This window comes from Leuresthes tenuis, unplaced genomic scaffold (genome assembly GCF_036924035.1).
Source record: "Leuresthes tenuis unplaced genomic scaffold, fLeuTen1.0.hap1 SCAF_12, whole genome shotgun sequence".
Taxonomy (NCBI): domain Eukaryota; kingdom Metazoa; phylum Chordata; class Actinopteri; order Atheriniformes; family Atherinopsidae; genus Leuresthes; species Leuresthes tenuis.
In genome coordinates this window covers 24,668,868-24,688,067 of record NW_027325366.1, presented here as the reverse complement: position 1 = coordinate 24,688,067, position 19,200 = coordinate 24,668,868, and the positions used below count along the sequence as shown (strand labels likewise).

At 39.9% G+C, this 19,200-nt stretch overlaps 1 protein-coding gene across 1 annotated transcript; it reads left to right on the top strand.

Annotated features, from left to right (window-relative positions):
* Window positions 1-1,666: 1,666 nt before the first annotated feature.
* Window positions 1,667-18,042, top strand: slc12a8 (solute carrier family 12 member 8). The gene is made up of 15 exons (XM_072397236.1): window positions 1,667-1,691; window positions 1,809-1,835; window positions 2,400-2,554; window positions 2,685-2,831; window positions 3,668-3,859; window positions 3,968-4,199; window positions 11,038-11,151; window positions 11,257-11,344; window positions 11,690-11,777; window positions 12,650-12,796; window positions 15,269-15,923; window positions 16,005-16,102; window positions 16,210-16,327; window positions 17,163-17,223; window positions 17,698-18,042. Exons 2-15 carry the CDS (start codon window positions 1,820-1,822, stop codon window positions 17,867-17,869), a joined length of 2,283 nt encoding a protein of 760 aa, XP_072253337.1. The 5' UTR covers window positions 1,667-1,691; window positions 1,809-1,819; the 3' UTR covers window positions 17,870-18,042.
* Window positions 18,043-19,200: the final 1,158 nt, after the last annotated feature.

Genomic DNA, 19,200 nt, shown 5'->3' with positions numbered 1-19,200 from the left:
AAGTTGTTTTCAGGCATTTCCCAGATTCAACAATGAAACTGTCACTGACTGGTTGACGCGTGGCTTTGTATACAGACACTTTTAAAAAGCTTTTTTTTATGGGTTTATGCAGTTTAAAGAGCAATCGTGGGTTTAACTTAAACAAACATTACAGGTCTTCTTTTCTTTTCTTTTTTTTTTTAATTTATGAAATATTTAAACCCCATCAGCTATAGGAGGAGCTTGAAGACATGTCAGCTGAGCTGGACGATCACCGAAAGTGAACAGCTCTCCGATTAGTTGACAATTTCATTGTGATCAAACCTCAAAAAGCACAGTGCGGATGGGCGATTCTACTTTTGTAAAAAAAAAAAAAAAAAAAAAAAGTTTCAGTTTATGGGAAAACTTTCACTTATTTTGACAAATAATGCAAATCTGTCAGACTCATGAACTATGTGAGCAGTTCTATGACATATATACACACACACATATATATATATGTATTTTTTTCTCCTTTTAATTAACTTTTGTCAGTCTCCTGGCCATAAGTGTCCTTGTATAAGCTAGAGAAAAAGAAAAAAGAAAAAAAAAAAAACAATTGTTTTGTGTAAAGATCTGAATAATGAATTTTTTGATAAAGACTATTTTTGAAACATTTCATTGCAGGCACTGATAGTACGGTCCATCACTCGGAGTCACTCTTGCTACACTCATTTATCTCTGTACAAGTCGTTTGTGTCAAGATCTTTAAATCACACGTGGGAGTCGGAACTTTGGCTGGCAGTCGCATACTTTTAAAGAATTGGACAGGGAAGCCTCCCACCCCCCCACACACACGCTTCTCTTTAGGGTTGGTCTGATGTTAGATTGATTTGCATGGTCTCGGACTTGTCGAGTGAACTTGTTTGATGAATAATGTGCAGCTTTAATTGTAGGTGATTAATCAGTCAAGTAACCCCATACGATTAGAATTTTTGCAATATATCATGATTTGTAAGCAATCTGATTAAATTGTTATGACTGTTGTGTGTCATGTCCTTATGAATAAAAGTATTCACAGTACATGAGCTTCAATCTTTTACTTATGTGTTGCATTTGAAACGAATGTTTTAAATGGGAGGCAGCCAAGGAGAAGCAATTAAGTGATTTAGTTTTTTTTTTTGGTTGTTGTTGGTAGTTTAGTGGAGGGAGGAGGCATCTGGCTGTGTAAGTCTGACAATCCCAAACCAACATAATGTCTGTGACATAATACGCAAACAGAACAGATCCCCACACTGGAGCAATATGGACTCGGATGTTGAGTATTCCAAACAGATTAATTTCCATAAAAGTGTAAATTGCATTAGCAAGTCAAACCCTTTTCACAGCCTCATAACAGATCTGGTTTACCAGCTAAACTTGGGCTGAAATTATACAGTAAAGCGCTAAGAAAAGTCCCAGTCCAGACATTTTTTTTTCATCATAAGGTGAGATATCTTGACGTCAAATTTGAGTCGATGGGTAGAAGAAATAGTTCCACGAAGGCCCGCTTTTGCGGTCCAAAACTCCTGTTTCATTGGCAGACACCAAAGCATATTTTAGAAAATGACAGTTCAAATAAAAGGGGTATGGGTTTTTCCGTCTTTAATCATTAAACAACTTGACTTTGTCCGGGATCACTGCCAAGACCAACACAGGATCTGTGAGCAAATGCTGCAGCACACCTTGGAAAGGTAAGCAGTGACCTGCTGGAAGCTGACGTTGTTATACTAGCTGAATTCATCTCTGAGGATTACCGACATGTCATTTCATTTCTTACCTTTGCGCGTCTTTTTTTTCTTTAACAAAAGCACCGAGTGATATGATCACTGTGAAAGGTAAGCTGTACTGAGAACCAAACTAAAGTGTGTCGTTTAGTGACTGCAGGCGCGAAGACGCACCGCCAGGAGCTCATTTAAAAAAAAAAAAGTTTAATGAAAGTTGAATGTTGCATAATTTCGCCTCTTCTTTATGAACAAAGTTTCTCATTTAAGATTGTACTCGAGTAAGACTGTTCTGATGAATTTTACCTCAGTGGAAAAAGCAAAAAGGCATTTTCTTCGTTAGGTCTGGCTCCGATGGTAAACTCTGCACCTTGCGCGTAATTTACAACTGTTTGAAAAAAAAGAAAAGAAAAAAAAAAACCCACAGGTCCTCTGTGGTTGTTATCAACTATAATTTACGCCGCTGTGTTTGACCAGTCTTATTTTTGTCCGCTTGCTCATTTCTTGTCCCTTGAATGTTGACGTCTCAGTGTCATGAGACCCGCACACCCAGCTGCATCCGGGTGACCTCCTGCTGGACCTGTTGCAGTTTAACGCGAGTTTGAACACAAACTCGCCTTTCTCCCTCGAGTGGTTAAAAGTAAAACATTGTTTCTCACCTTGTCATTTTACATTCAGCCCACAGCGAGTATCTGCGGGTGACAATGGAAACCCTGCCAATTGGTTGGACTGTGCACACCTGTGACCAGGAGGGAGATGAGACGAAGCTGCTGAAGGGCGGATCTGCCGACACAAACACACATGTTCATGATCTGTTCCACGAAGATGCTCAGGTAAGGTGTTTGTCAGCTCATATTCTGCTGCACGGAATTACATGAGAGTAAAGCATTGAGTTATATAATAATTCTGACCTTTTGAAAGTGAACGTGACAGAGATCCAAGCAGCTTGCTTTTTGTGTGCAGGGTTTTCACCAGTGCAGCCAGCCGTGGTGGAGGATCAAGCTATTTGTATGGGAGCCTGTGCTTTTTGGCACCTGGGATGGAGTCTTCACTACCTGCATGATCAACATCTTTGGTGTGGTCCTGTTCCTGCGCACCGGCTACCTGGTGGTCAGTACATACTGCTTCACTGTGTTTATCAGCTCTAATCATGCTCCTTCATCCACTCGGAAAGGCTTCAAAACCGCACTGAACATAAAAAGACAGGGTGTCAACAAATGCAAAGGCTCTTCCAATCAAACATTAAATTTCACCTACAATTATGGATGAAAATATTCACCACTGAGGATATAATATGGGTTGGTGTGTACACTGTGCAAAAGTCTGACTGATTTTAGAAGTGGAGCTGAGGGCGAACAGAGCTGGCAACATTTTTACTGTTTTACTTTATCATATCTAGGCTCATATTTGGCAAAAGTGAAGAGTTTTCACATTTCTGTATAGCTATATCAGAAATTACATGCTTGCTTTTGAGCAAAGGTAAACTATGTAACTAAGCATGTCTCTCTGTGTTAATGGCTCAGATTTCTGCACCTGCTCTGTTGGTATTTTTTTTATTTTAGTATTATTATTTTCATTAGAGCTGTAGAATAAGAGAAGGAGACTGAGAAAAGGGGAATGACAAGCATCAAAGATCCAGTCTGGGAACAGTGTGTGGTGGCCTGTTAACTCCCTGATGTACAACCCAAATCTTAAGTTTCCTCAAAACATGAGTCCATGTCCATGTGAAGTGGAGTGTACAGACTAACGGGAGTGTATACATTTGACAGAAAAAGAAAAGATGAAATTCTGTACAAAGCTTTAATCGGGTACTATAGGAGTTCAGGGTTAGCAGATATGCATATAGCGTAAAAAGCTCTTGATCCAGTCAATATGTTATGTATTTGCTGATGTTTCTGTTTTTATGCTTAATTGACTTGGTATCATGTGTAATTTTGTCTCATCAGGGTAATACTGGTGTGCTGTTGGGGATGCTCCTCGTCTCCATGGTCGTGTTGGTTGCTTTAGTAACCGTGATGTCAGGGATCGGAGTCAGTGGGCACTGTGGTATTGGGAGTGGAGGAATCTACTCAATGATCTCCACTGTCCTCGGGGGCCGGGTGGGCGGCACTGTAGGCCTCCTCTATGTGTTTGGACAGGTGAACTTTCAGCTTGATGTTGGTTTTGTTTGTAATGCAGCTAAAAGTCTTGATGGAGTGCACATGCTTTCATCTTTGTCACTTTCATTGCTGCTGTCCACCTTGCAGTGTGTTGCTGGGGCCATGTACATCACCGGCTTCTCTGAGTCGGTGGCCGAGCTGCTGGGTCTGCAGAGCCAGTGGGCAGTGCGATGCATGTCTGCAGCAGTGCTGCTGGCCTTGCTTGGAATCAACCTGGCGGGTGTGAAGTGGATCGTCAGAATCCAGCTGCTGCTGTTAGCTGTGCTGGCAGTCTCCACTTTGGACTTTGTCATTGGAACCTTCACACACCTTGATCCAGGTAGGGTTGGGGTTGTGGGTATTCACTCCTAAACATTATTTAAGTGTTATGAAAATAAACCCTAAGCAGCATTGCATCAGACAGGACTTGTGATAAAACAGCAGTAATGTCAGTCATTGAATAATTTAAGGATGAAACATAACCTCTGCTGTAACCATGAAATATTGTTTCTGATATTATTTAAGAGCATTACTTCATAGAATATGTCCAATTTATATAAATGGTCTTAAGTGTACACAAATGTGGTTATGATCATCCATCTAGATATCTTGATGATGGGCAAAATGCATGAATATGTTTTTGTGCTTAGCCATAAATTACTGCCAAATCATTTTTGCTCCGCAGGCAGTGCTAATAAGGTACTGGGTAGAAATTTGATTTGTATTTGAGGAGTGAAGCACTGTCCATTTAGCCTTGCTGCATTTGGCCAAAATTGAACTGACAGTATATACACACATACTTTGGAACTCTTTTTTTCTTCATTATTTTGATACAGGTTAATCTTAGATTTCTATATTCAAAGAATGCTGTTGCAGTACTGGTCTTGATTTTTAAGATATTGTTTGGCCAAGTCCAATCTGGCCTTTCTATTTTTTAGTCTTGTAAAAAATGTCCACTTTGTGGGGTATTTGTTCTCATCAAGTCTCATGGGCATATAACTATCTCCTGGAAACCATTTGTCGTTTGGGGTTTTTCTTACCACAGAAAGGATTGTGTGAGCTTTCACCACCATTGTTTTCAATGAAAGTCCAACAGTAGGACAAGAGGGAAAATGAATATTGACAGGGGTTAGGGAAAGGGGAACAGAAATAACGGAAACATACATGCAAGATATTTAGGTGTTGAGAATGATGGTTTTGTGTCTTTTGTGTTGTTTTTTGGAGAAACTGAAACCCGCTTTTTTCACCTTCAATTATTAATCCAAAAATACATGAAGAAAGGACCATGCCGTTACTGTTCTGAAAAAGATAGTTTATCTGCTGATCTCAGGTCTGCTTATGTTGTTGCAAGTTTCCAAAGTGTCATTACCACTTGAGCAAACTTGAACAAATGTACTGTAGCCTATACAGCTGAGAGGATAAGGAATTTATTTCAACGTCCAAAGCGCAGCATGAAGGCAGTTTGCAAACCTCTGAACTAAATTAGTGTCTGTGACCGGGTCAGACCAGCAGGTGTTGCTCTTGTGTCACTAGTCTTGTTCAGTCAGCGCGTCCTATTGAGGCAAGTCCAGTTGAGCTACTTTTCTGCAGGAAGGAATTTCTTTCATGTAACTCGTTTCGTGTTAGAAAACCTTGCAGAGTGCAGTTTTTCTGCAGTTATGTTCTGGGCTGAATTTGAGACTGCAATGTTTTTCATGAGAATTTTTTTCCTTTTTTTGAGGAAATTGTATTCTTTTGTTGGCCTGCAGGAAGTCCTTCCCCACATTTCCTGTTCTCACTGATTATCAACTTCCTGTCCAGTGGGAAGAGAAAAGTGTTCCAGAAGTCAAGCCCGTCGGTGAATAACACATTTCAGGCACATGAATGCTCTTTCTGTCCTTCAATTGATAAAAATGCAAATGATAATAAAAGATGCATTTGAGTACATGTAGCATTGCTCTTCCCCAAACTACAAAACAATCAGGCTACTTGTCAAATGCTTGGCTGCAGTTAGTTTGTGCAAGATGAAGCTTTAGCACCTCATGTGTCAATAAAACCAAGCTCTGGTCCTGTTGTTACATACACTGCTCAGCCCCTCCCACCACCCTGTCTGCTTTGTAGCACAGTTAGTAGAGGTCAGATTGCAGCTCTTAGGAACTGTGGGAGAATCAGCCACAACAGCTTCTCCAGGTTTTTCCAATTAAAAGCTGATGTGTGTTGTGGTGACCTCATTTTTGGCACAGGACCAACAGGTCCCCTAACAAACTGAAACGGCTCAGATTAGCATGAACTCACAGAATGCTGAGGCACATCCTGAAGGAAAAAGAGCCACCGCCAAAATGATGTGGTCATGGTTTGATAACACGTCTCCTGTGTGCACTTGGCAGTGCCGTCGCTATAAGTTTCACACACTGTACCCCACCACCACCACCATCACCACCAAAGCTGAGCCACGTCTTGTCAGTTAAGCAATATTTTCTTTGCAAACTTAATATTTTGACTTGTCATTATGCTTTGGAAAATATTTGACATTTCAAATATTTTCCCCCTGCTCTTGTGAACAGAAAGGTTAATTGACACATTCATCAGCCTTTGTGTCAGTGACTTAGGTTCTGTAACTAATTTCTGTTACTGTATTCAGTAACTTGTATCTTAAGCAAAAATTTAAAGGAATTATTGAGTCAGGCGGATTTTAGATGTTGGCTTCTATTGTTACATTAATCATTTGAGTTTTGCGGCACTTAAAAAGATATATATATTTTAGTGTATGCATCATTTGTTTTGAAACCCTTACTTATGATCTAGTGCTACCAGTTACCTTCAAAAGCCACGCAATTAGTTCAGTTAAGTCAGCCTGTCTGCAGTAAGCATCTTATCATCTCAGTATATATACACCTGCAGCAAAAAGGCCCCAGAGTCTAAAACACCACTAAGAAAAAGGCATCACCAACTAAAAAGCACAGTTAACTTCAAGAAGCTGTCTTGAAGTAGCCCAATCCGATGGTTTAAATGCAGCAAAATAGGGCTGCATTAAATAAGTCACTGGTCCATCCTGCAGCATTGCCAGATGCAAGATAATACTGTATCATCTTAGATGGGAGGAGAATTGATTTCCCACTTTATATGTAATGATTTATTTAGTCTGGCCAGTAACATTGCCCACATACTGTCCCCATCACTAAACAGTTTAATCACAAACCCGTCTGATTGTAAGGCACAAATGAATTACATCTTAACACGCCTCACCCTGTCCCAGTAATTGAAAGCTGTTGTCCTCACTGAGCAGGAAGACATAATGGGCTCCTTGGGTCTAGGATTTAGGGTGTTAACCAGACTCACCCACATTTTTGGAAGATGACAAAGAAAAACTGCTGGAACTGAGATCTGACGCCTGCTTCTACTCTAGAGGCCGCCGCGCCATCTTTCTCTGTGATCCTAACTGTAATGTATAGTTGGGATCAAGTCGGCTCTTCCTATTGATCATCCCAGTGGGACCTGCCCCACCTCTGTGAAATTACAGCCCGCCCTGTACTCCATGCACAACAGTTTATACTGGTTAGTTTGTGAGGGTAAGAGGTCAGTTAGATCGAGGGAGAGGCCTCAGATGCTCATGTAATCCGACTACACATTCCAGTGTGCATCAGAGGAATGCTGCGCTCACTGGAGCCTCACTCTGCCAATGCACTTGCTATACAAAGAATAAGCAAACTGAAATAAGGACTCTATTACTGCCGCGTTATTGCATGAAAACACGGACGATTATTAGACTTTAGAGCAAGTTTTCATGCGCCATCCTCTGGAAGATATCTATACTATATTTAACAGCAATCCATCATTTTGAAGATAGATCACTTAAGCAATGTACGTAACTGATTTTAAAACTTTTTAATGATCCCATCACAGGCGGTTAGATCTAAGTCCTTATGAGAATGCATTATGAACCTGTTGAGATCATTTCATTAAGATAATGTTTGGAGGTGATTGGGGCTGCATATTGGCCACATTCCTTTAACAGTGTGAAAGTAAATCTCTCCTGGGCCACATTGAAGGTCCACCTACATGGTGGGGTTTCTGCCAGGATTTGCTCTTGTTGTTCTGGTGTCTGGGGGAAAAAAAATACAATAAAATTCTGAGTCCAAGCACTCTTAGTCTATTATAATCAGAATATAAATCCACCTTTGTGTCAATTCATGCACCATTGATGAATGAAATATCTGCAAGCGCATATGCCACCTTTTTACCTCTCCCTTTTGGAGCTGAGCTAGGAATATTTCTGCTCATCAACTTAAACTGGAGCAACGGACAGAGGTGGGGAGACATTGTTGTATAAAGACATATACAGCTGATGGATGTCAGTAAAGACTGTAGAGTTTCATTATGTATTAAGGCCGAACAATTTCCAGTGATTCATCCTTTTCTTCACATGTCTGGTTCAGATTGATTCAGCGATTCTGCGTACAGAGAGATTAAAATCCTCAGTTTCCATTCATTACATAATGTATTCGGTAGATATGGTGCAAAATACAATGAAACTCTCATCGATCACATGCCATGTGTACAACAGCAACTCAACAGAGAATATTTACCCTGCAAACATACAAAAACTGTTCTTTATCTGTTGAATGAAATGCAAGTGAGCCTGTTGTTCCCACAAAAACTTGTTGTCCTGAAACAAAGCATGTATAAGTAAGGCTGAGCAGTTTAAATATGTGAACGCCCTTCCAAAGAGAACTCAGTTGTGAGAGCTGGCAGAGTCAGGCTAACTTGGATGTTGGAGTATAATGTTGTAATATGGGTGGGGAACTCATGGTGTGGACATGGACACTGATCTGCCCTGGATTTGTTGGATCCTGACTGTTTAGACAGAGGGCAATCTCTCTGGGTCACAAAGTGGACAAAAGTTTGAGCAAGACCCACTTGATGTTTGTGTTTACTCCTCCTTAAACACAAATCACAGAGAACATGCATTCTCTGAATGAAGCCCTTTAGGTTTTGGCTTTGTCAAAAAAAAAAACTTTGATTCTTTCTCTAAAAACTTGGAAGCTGCTGAGCTTCTGAAAAGGGTGGCGACTTCCTTTTGGATAAACATGTAATTAATCTGAGAGAACACATTCTTTCCCATCGCAAGATAACCAAAGGGGAAATGTCCGGTGTTGTAACAAAGGCGGGTGGTTTAAAAGGCCCCCACCAAAACAGAACAATCTTCACTTACACATTCAGCAGGCTGACCCAGACTGAACTGACCTGTCCTGTCTTTGTGTCTGTAAAGAGTAGCTCTCATCTGAATCTTTACAATGACAGTTTCAAATGAAATTTACTTTGTTTTAATGTTGTATTGCTGACCAAAAGGCAAAATGAATCTGCACTCTGTGGAACTAAGCTAACTATGAATTTGCTCTGCAATATTTTCCGAATCTTTAATATGTTGTTTATTTTAACATCTTGGATCAGATATATGAACAGTGAAAAAAACATACCATTTCCCATTTAAAGATAAAAATAATAAAAATGGTTTCCACATCTTAGAATTAGTTATATACAACCTCAGATAAACAACAACACCTGACGTATTTCCCTCTGTCATTATTTTACACAAATTTCATCATCATTCTACAATGATTAAGATTATTCACAAGCGGAAAATATTCAAGATAGTTGTCAATCTTCTCTAGAATGGAGCTCTGTTAATTCACCCCAAGCTCAAAGAAACTGCAAAAAACAAAGAGCTACATCGAAGACTCTACGGCCTCAGTTAGCATGTCAAAAGTTAAAGTTTATGACTGTGCAATTAGAGAAGTATGGCTTTTTTTTTTTTTTTGCAGGGGTTGCCAAGAGAAAACTTCTTCTCTCTAAAATGTTGCAGCGTGGAAACCAAACCAAACCAAAGAGTTTTGTGAAAAGCAAACGCAGCATTTCAACATCTCTCATACCAACTATCAAGCACAGTGGTGGAGAGAAGATGGTTTGTGGTTGGTTCACAGCCACAGTACGTGGACACCTTGCAGTCATTGAGTCGACCATGAACTACTCTATACGCCAAAGTATTATGAAATGAAATGGAACAATTCTTAATTTATCCCACAGGGAAATGATAAAACAAGACATAGTTTTGCTGAAGAGGAGAGGGGGACCAAAATTCCTTCTCAACCATGTGAGAGACGGATTATGCCATACAGAAAGCAATTATTTAAAGGCATTAATGCGACAAGCTATTGTATCATGGCAAGGAGAGGGGGGAGTTCACACGTTTCCGGAATTGTCCTAATTTTTGTCAAATAAATAATGCCACTGTGTATGTTCAACAGAGGTTGTTGATGAGGTCACTTCATCTATGTTTTACGTTCAGTCAGTGCAGCTGCACTTGTTTTTAGCAGTGGCTTTAAATGTGGAAAAATAAATCGTGTTTTTATTCACAAATGAATAAATGATTGTGTGCCTACTATTATTCATGGCCTACAATAATTTTATTTTTTAATTTTATTTTTTTTTTATAAAAATCCTTCATGTTGTCATTATGTATGAGAGTGGAACCGTTTATCCAACCGTTTTCTATACATGTCTAACCTAATTCAGGACTGCGGCGGCACTGGAGTCTCTCCCAGCTGCCATTGGGCGAGAGGTGGTGTACACCCCGGACAGGTCACCAGTCCATCACAGGGCCGAGAGTGGACCATACTTGATGAATTTAATTAATCGAGTGGTTTTTAGCCTCATATCATGATAAATAAAGAAATCTAGGGGAATATTGATTAGTTCTGGCCTTAATAGTTTATCAAAGTTAAGGGGAAAATTGCAACAGAGACGAGTTTGTCTAAACAATCATTTTATCATCATTGTAGGCTGGTGGTAAAGTAATTCAGTATGATGTCATGCTGAACAGTAATACATTGAAGTGAATACTTTGAATGTTCTTCGAGCATTTGCTGGTAATCCTGGTTTTAATATTTTCTACTAGAGTTAGACTTCCTGGAACAATGTTACATGCTTCAAAGGTGCATGGAGTAGGGAGAGGTCATAACTATAGTGTTGTGGATTGCTGTTAAATATAGTATAGATATCCTCCAGAGGATATAGATGCAACAGTTTTGTTTGACAAACCCATTTCAGCTTGTGACTCGTTGGTCAAAACAATTCAGTTGTCCTGACGTCCCTTAAGTTTCTGTAATGAATGCTCCTTGTGTTGTCAACTCTTCCTCTAGAGCATGGTTTTATCGGTTATTCCGCCGGGCTTCTCAGCAGTAACACCATGCCAGATTATACCCCAGGAGAAAACTTCTTTACGGTGTTCGGGGTCTTCTTCCCTGCTGCCACAGGTGAGTAGACCCCCTCCCTCCCTCCCTCCCTTTGTTTTTCACAGATTCCACTGTTGCATTGTACAGTTGTGTTGCACATTTTTTGTGGTTTGTGGGCATGTGTAGGGGTGATGGCAGGCTTCAACATGAGCTCAGACCTCCAGCGGCCTGAGAACAACATCCCCGTGGGAACGCTGGCAGCTGTCTTCACCTCGTACGATGGCACCTCAAATCCACCACCAGCACACTCCTAATAGAGCTAGATACAAAAGCACTACACGTACACACAACATCTTACACATTAGTTACACATTCTTATAGAACATTGTGGTATGATTCATTTAAATTAATAATATCCAGATGTGCACATTTCACTTTCACTATGCTCCTGTAACAGTGTTATCTTTTTCCAGTTTTGATAGAACAAACAAACCCACATTTCCAGAATGGTGCTATTAGACATTCACATATGAAGTTGTTCTGGCTGATTTCTCCTATTTATATTGAAAGAGGAGCAGTTGTTAATAATTCTGCATGGTGTACTGTTGGTGACCCACAGGTGGTTCCTGTATCTGGTCTTTGTCTTCCTCTTGGGAGCCATCTGCACTAGAGAAGCTCTGCGCTATGACTTTTTGATAGCAGAAAAGGTAAACTCTGTTTCCATTTTACCATGTGAGGGAAGCCTTCAGCAGAGGAGGCGATGTGAGGGGATTCCCCACTGTGGCTCATGTAGTCGATTTGATGTAATTAGCTCAGGGTATGACTTTGTGTCCTTTCTAAATCTTTGATGTTTCTTATTCACTGACAGGGAAATCCTAGCAGGCCCTTTTCTCTGGTTAAAATAGCCCTCTTCACAAGCTCTGTCACACTGTCTGTCTGGCTTGCCTCTCACTGGATATCTTGTGCTGACTACAAAGGGTTTACTGAGCTTGTAACACAAGTTCACAAAAAATCCAGAAAATCTCAAACAGTGTAGCCTCAGTTTCTCATTCTTTTATGTTTTTCCCTTATACTGACATTATAAAGCCAGGCATTTTTAATGTGAAAGTTATTTCACTTCTTATTCTTCTATACTGCTATACTTATTCAAGTGAGCATCGGTTTCATATACTGTGCATACACAGTTTGATGATTGGCTTGTGATCTTGGCATTCACAATATAGCTTGAAAGACGGATTTTAGGTCTAAACTGGAGTGGACCAGGCATTTTGAATTAACTTCACTCCCAGGCCTCAACTTCAAATGAAATCAGTCACCTGTGATCAGCGCATTGACAGGTGTGGGCAGTTACTGTGTTATTACTGTACAGCTCTCATGGATAAGAAATTAATTAAAAATTAATAATTAAAATGTAACACATTTCTGCGTTAACCAATCGCACAAGTCTCCATTAGTGGTTACTTCTCATTGTTTTTGTAAGGGGCTGACTGCAGCGGAACTAACTTGGGTGTAACTGTTGTGAGCGCTCAACCCCACCTCATCCTTTTTCACCCTCTGTTTGTTTTCTGTCTTCCTCCAGGTCTCCTTGGTGGGTTTCCTCTTTCTGCTGGGCCTCTACATCTCCTCCCTGGCTTCCTGCATGGGTGGCCTGTATGGAGCACCCAGGATCCTCCAGTGCATCGCCCAAGAGAGGGTCATTCCCTCTCTGGCCTTCTTGGGAAAAGGGGTAGGTGGATGGATGAATTTAGCCATGGAGGAATGTTGGAATTGATGATGAGATGATTTCCTAACTTGGAATGAGACAGTGCTCACAGTGAGCAGATTCCTGTAATTGTATGGCTTAATTCATTGCTTTGGAGTATTTGAAATGGAACAGAAAGGTAAAAACAAAATAAATGCAGAATTTATTTGTTAACTTTATTAACATTAAATTAACATAAAGCCTAATTTAATTATACACAGAAAAAAAACTTCCCAAATTCTTAATAGTAGCTTGATTCTCTATTGCTTACATGTGTTTGGGTTATTATCCTGTTTGGAACACCCAACACCATTTGGATAATGGTTTATGTTTATGCTAAACAAATTCTTTGGTAGTTTTTGTTCACCATCACATCCACTTTGTGCAAACAGTTCCACTTACATCAAAACGGGCCCAGAGCATGATGCTACCTTCACCGAGATGAAAAGCCAGTGCAGTGTTTATGGGGTATAATACTGTTTCTCCTCCAAGCATGCATCCGGTCATTGTGGTTAAGTAACTCAGTCCCAATTCACAATTTCATCTGACCTTAAAGTCTTCCTCCATTAGGCTTAGTTAATGGTTGAAACTTTAAATGAGCCAGAAGGTAGTATGAAGAGGAGGTATTTCTGTCTTGGACTGTCACGTCTCAGTCCATGGTGAACTCTAACTATGAACTATAAATGTAGTTGTCTAAAACCTGATTTTAAACCTTTTGTGAGCTGTTTCTATCATGTGTTGTGTGAGTGGTTCACCTCAGAACAAGGAGGATTCATAATAGTAGAGGGCAAACCATTGTGAAAAAGAGCTTTATGTGTAGTGAAACTGAAACTTTTTGTCTACCTTTGAAAATCTTTGTTTTACAAATTGTCATGTTGGGCTGAGAAATAAACTAAATGTCAGAAAGTTTATTTATCACTACAGATATGCATAAAGTAAAGTAGGATAAAAAAGTGTTATCATTCAGTTTACCTTCATGCCACACTTTGACATAAATGGAGCATCTAAAGTCTGACCTTGTAAATTTCCCTAGTGACTAAGCTGTAGCTGTAAACTACTACATTTTGACAATATTCAGATACAAGTCATGTTGAAATAGATCTAGTTAGCATAGACAGGATTTGGCATATAGTAACCTAATGTGTGCCTAGCTTAGATGTACAGGGGGTGTGGTGCATGGACTCAGCAGGAAACAGTTACAGGACTGCCTAATTATAGAGCACAGGCTCCATATAACAGAAGTGAGTTGACTGACTTCGGCAGCAAAGAGTTGCTACACACACGGGCACATAGTCACGTTAACGCTGTGACCCCATCCACCCCAGTTTTCCTCAGGCTTGCCTCGGTTGACAGCAGTGTTTGACCTCTCTCAGCAGGCTGGAATGAGGCCTGAGACATCTTGGCCCAAATCAAAGCCTCAGAACAAACGCAGGAAGGGCGACGGGCAGGGCTCTGCTCCGCTGTATGCTCTGGAGGCCTGCCAGGCACACAGCAGTCCTTCTTAAACTGTGTGATAGTAGTGAGGGAGTGAAAGCAAAGTGGTGAAAACCACATGTTAAAAATGATTTTTCTAATTATGAGAAAGAAATTGCTATTGGGGCACACACAGCCTCAATGCCAGAAAAGTTAGGCCACAGTGTAAAATGTAGATTAAAACAGAGTAAAATGATTTGCTAATCTCATAACAATAGAAGATGGAAAAGACACAATGTTGGAAGTGAGACATTTTACAATGCCATGAAAAATATCGGCTCATTTTGAATTTGATGACCATCATCTCAGCTTTTAACAACAAACTGTAAACACCCGGGAACTCAGGAGACCAGTTGCTGAACATTTGGGAGAGGAAAGTTGTCCCATTCTGGTCTGATAAGAGATTCTAGCTGCTCAACAGTTCTGGGTCTTCTTCTTGGTTTTACGTTCAAGTGTTTTCAGTTATTGAAAGGTCTGGACTACTGGCAGGCAGGTCAGACCAGCACCCGGACTCTTCTACTTCAAAACCATGCTGTTGTAATAGATACAGGATGCAGCTTTGAAATTGGAAACAAAAAAAAACATCATCTGGGAGCATATATGAACAAATATTTATATACAGTTGCTTTTTCTTAAGATACAACAAATACTTGAAATACTTTTCATTTTCAGTTATATATATATATATATATATATATATATATATATATATATATATATATATATATATATATATATATATATATATATGTGTGTGTGTGTGTGTGTGTGTGTGTGTGTGTATATATATATATATATATATATATATATGTGTATATGTATTACTAGTAAAAGCCTTCATTGTAAAACTGATATGTGGTAGATTGTTGACCAAATGAGCTACTACGCATTTTAATTTGAGGCTGGTCTGTGGACTGCAACCGCAGATTCTTGAGTATTTCAGTGGTCACTGACAAACCTTTTGTTATTCTCTCTGGCTGACAGAAAGGCCCAAACAAAACTCCAGTGGCAGCCATCTGTCTGACCAGCCTGCTGACCATGGCCTTCATTTTCATTGGCCAGGTCAACGTGCTGGCGCCCATCGTTAGCATCAACTTCATGCTCACCTATAGCTTCATTGACTACTCCTACTTCAATGTGGCCATGACCTTCCAGCTTCAGTCAAAACAGAAGAGCAACACCATCTCAGGAAGAAGAAACCGGCGCAGGTCGACTAAGCAGAACTCCAGACCACTGATTGAATCCCCTCTCCCCAGCTATGGCAGTGGAGGTGAGAGTCCGCAGAGTAAAGGCACTCTCCTGGAGTTCACCAGGGACATGGACCAGATCTTTCCATCAGTCTCAAAACTTGATTCTGGAGCTGAGAAGAACCCCTCGATGCAAGAGCTGAGCAGCAGATCTCAGAGCAGAAAGGTTATCGCAAAGCAGAAACTGATGGACAGCTATGGTTTTGACCTGAACAGCTATGTGCCCTCAGAGGAGAAAGAAGAGGAGATGAGTTCAACTCCTGCTGAGGAAGGAGCTGAGGTTCAGTGTGGAGATGAGGAGCTCAGGGCTGAAGAACAACCTCAAGTCAAATGCAGTTCAACGGGTTGTGTTGAACAGGATTCTTCTGCAGAAACTCACAATTACAATACAGGTGATCAGATTTACTCAGCAAACTTTAAGCCAGACAGAAGTATGTCTTGTAGATGTGATGTTTGTTTCTTCAATCTTTCAGGTGCTGGAGGTAAAACAGAACACGAGAGCTTTGAAATCCAACCTATGCAGGATTCCTTCTTTACAAAGATGTGTAACCACTGGATCGCTCTCATCGGGGTAGATTACACACTGCATGCAACACTTATTACTTTTGTTCTTGTGGCTTTTTTCAGATCACTTCTGGGCAACTGAATGATTAATGTGAACATGTTTTTTTCTTTCAGGCGCTGAGTTCAGTATTGATAATGTTTGTCATTCAGTGGGTTTATGCTTTGGCAAACATACTAGTGGCCTTGCTGCTCTTCTTCTACATTGGGAAAACAAGTCCTGGACTTCCTATAGGTGATTTCCATCTGCTCATTTCCTGGAATAGAAACTCCCAGCTTGGCTTTATGTGCATCTTTTTCACACTTGGCAGTTGCATCTAATGTTGCTGTGACTGTGTGCATATTCATTGCGGTAAACTAAGGGTAATTCCATTCAGTACTCTTGTTTAATTTAATCTCTGAATCGCATCTTTATGCATCAGATGTCTTTCAAAGATACATTTGTTTGTTTTTTTTCTTTCTTATCAGGTTACTGTCGCATGAAATGAGAAAAGATCACCTCTACTTACAGTTGGTTCTTTTTTTCCGGTGCAAATTGAAAACATATGTATTCCAAAAACTTCAGTAGATTGAGGGCTTAAATAATCTTTTAGTGTGGGCGTGTTACTATGCCATGAAGATTACTCCACTTTGTCTACAAAAAGGGCAGTTTTGGTCTCCCTGTGCTCAGTCATTATGTGACTGGCAGCATACTCTGCTGGGAGCTTCACTTGCGCTCTCTTTGCTTGGCAGCCTGGCAGCTGTTGCTGCTTAGGATTTCTAGAATTGCTGGATGGCAGATTGTGCATCTGTGTTACAGCATGCCTGAGTTGTCTGACTCACAACATTTCCAAACATATACGCTCAAGTGTTAAACATTTGTCCCACAGGTGCGCGGTGAAATGTCACTAGTCTCAGTGTGGCCACTGGGCAGAGTCACTTACGGCACCAAAGAGAAAAAGCACCATGTGTAAAAATGTAGTAATAGTAAACCCGTAGTTAATTAAGCAGAAAATCATGTCTTTAAGACAAACTATAAAGTTGGAATTATTTATTTGTTACTGTCTTTTTTTGTTTTTGTTTTTTTACAGGTATTGCAGCTCAGTTCAGCTTCTTCAAATGGCTGAAGTCAACACTTAGTAGCATTTGCAGGTATTGAATGATATCTCCTTATTGATCAGGGCAAACTGAAACTAGATGAAGTTCTTTCCCCAAGTCGTGAATGTTTTCCAAAAGATGTTACAATTACAGTGGAATGTGAATGCATATGCGCTTTAGTTTGAGGAAATTCGATGAAGGGTTTAGGAATTATGGCGCTTTTCTATGTATAACCTTCTTTTCGGGACAAAATGACAAAAAGCTGTTAAATGGTCAGATGTTGCCCGTTACTTCACTGTTTCATCGGTTAAGCAGGGTAAAGGTTTGACATTGACTTTAAAAGTGGCATTTTAATTTAGAAGACTATATTAATTGTTCTATTATAACCGGGATAAGTCTTGGTGAGCAGAAAAATTAACAAACTTGTCTTAAAAAATGCTTTAAATGTCAGTGATGTCATTTTTTGTGTCATTTCCTGCACCGTATGTTCAGCATGAACTCTTTTCTCATTATTGTCTTGTTTTTCAGGGGAAAAGGCGCTCCCCAGGATGAGATTGTATTGACACCTTCTCTGTCTGGGATCGGACTCAAAACCAAGCAACTGACGGAGGAAAACGCTGACTTTGCCTCTCGTCACCGCTTTCACCAGTCGTCTTTCATCCGGGCCGATAGGATGGTGCAACCACCGAGCCACAGATGACTCCCCGCAACCACATTTTCTGCGTCAGACTGTGCCTCGTGTTGCTCTGTGGGCCGTACACTGCTCACATTTTCTATTTACCAAAGACTTTCAGCGTCACTCAGGTCATTTTCTAGTGGTGGTTCAAAGAAAACTGGAGGTTTTCTTAGAGTTGCACAAAAGGGTGTGTTTTCATAAGAGAATAAGAGGAATTTAGGGCTGGAGGTCACGTTAGTTTGACTATTCTTACATAAACTAAAATGAAACTTGTATTTTTTTCTAATTATTTGGATTTTTTGGTTGGGAGGTTGTCCACAACGCTGCTTGTGTGGCATGAATAACCCTCGTGTTAATGTGACACTAAGATTTGATTAAAATAAATATAAACTTGCTTCTTTCTGGATATGATATATATTTTTTCTTGTATGGTCTTGCTCTGAGGATGTGACCTAGGTCTTATCTTTTATTTTTTGACTTTATGATTTATAAGGTACATAATAATAAACTTATATTTGTTAATATGTAAATAAGAGCCTAATCACTTGTTTTAAGTGTAGCAACTTTTCACTCGAGAACATATGTAGAGCCAGAAAATACACAGGTGAAAGGATGTTTTGTTATTTTTTTGGCTATTTAACATACAAGCTGAATGTATTTCAGCTATGGTCTGTGGGTGCATTGTGTGTCATATTTATGCAACTTTTACCAGCAAAGCTGTGAAAACCACTTCCTTTCATAATTTGTTTTGTAGCGGCACACTGATACGTTATTTCCTCACCACTGATCTCTAGACAACGTTTCAAGCTATCGTGTAAAGGTGCTAGCTGTGAAGCAGTTATGATCCTCTCTTAAATCATCCATGCCAGTAACAACATGTACAAACTTGCACAGAGCGGGAAAGTTGACAGAATTTCAGTGGAGGCACAAGCTTGATCTTGATTGGACTGGCCTGAAAAGCCCATATCAATGTTACGCCTTCACCAGTAATCTCTGTCAGGTTTGTGCATCTTCTCCTGACATAACATCATAAAAGGGCCTCCATCATGTTTGAGACTTCCATGTTGATGAGCTGAAATGTTTGTTGTTTCTTCTGGTGTCTGACTAAGGCTGAGCCTTATACAGGCAAAGCAAGTTTGTTAAAGACTCTCAACCATCCGCTTGTGTGAAACATATTTAGTTTGTCTTGGAATAAAGGTTACCAGAGAAAATGTTTTGCTATGTAAGTTATATTAAGTTGTCATTTAAAGTCACCTGCATTGCCTTAAATAATTTTGCCATATTTAATTGATCCCTGCATGCAAATGTTTGTCCAGCAAAATGAAATAAATAAATAAAATGAAAATAGGAAATAA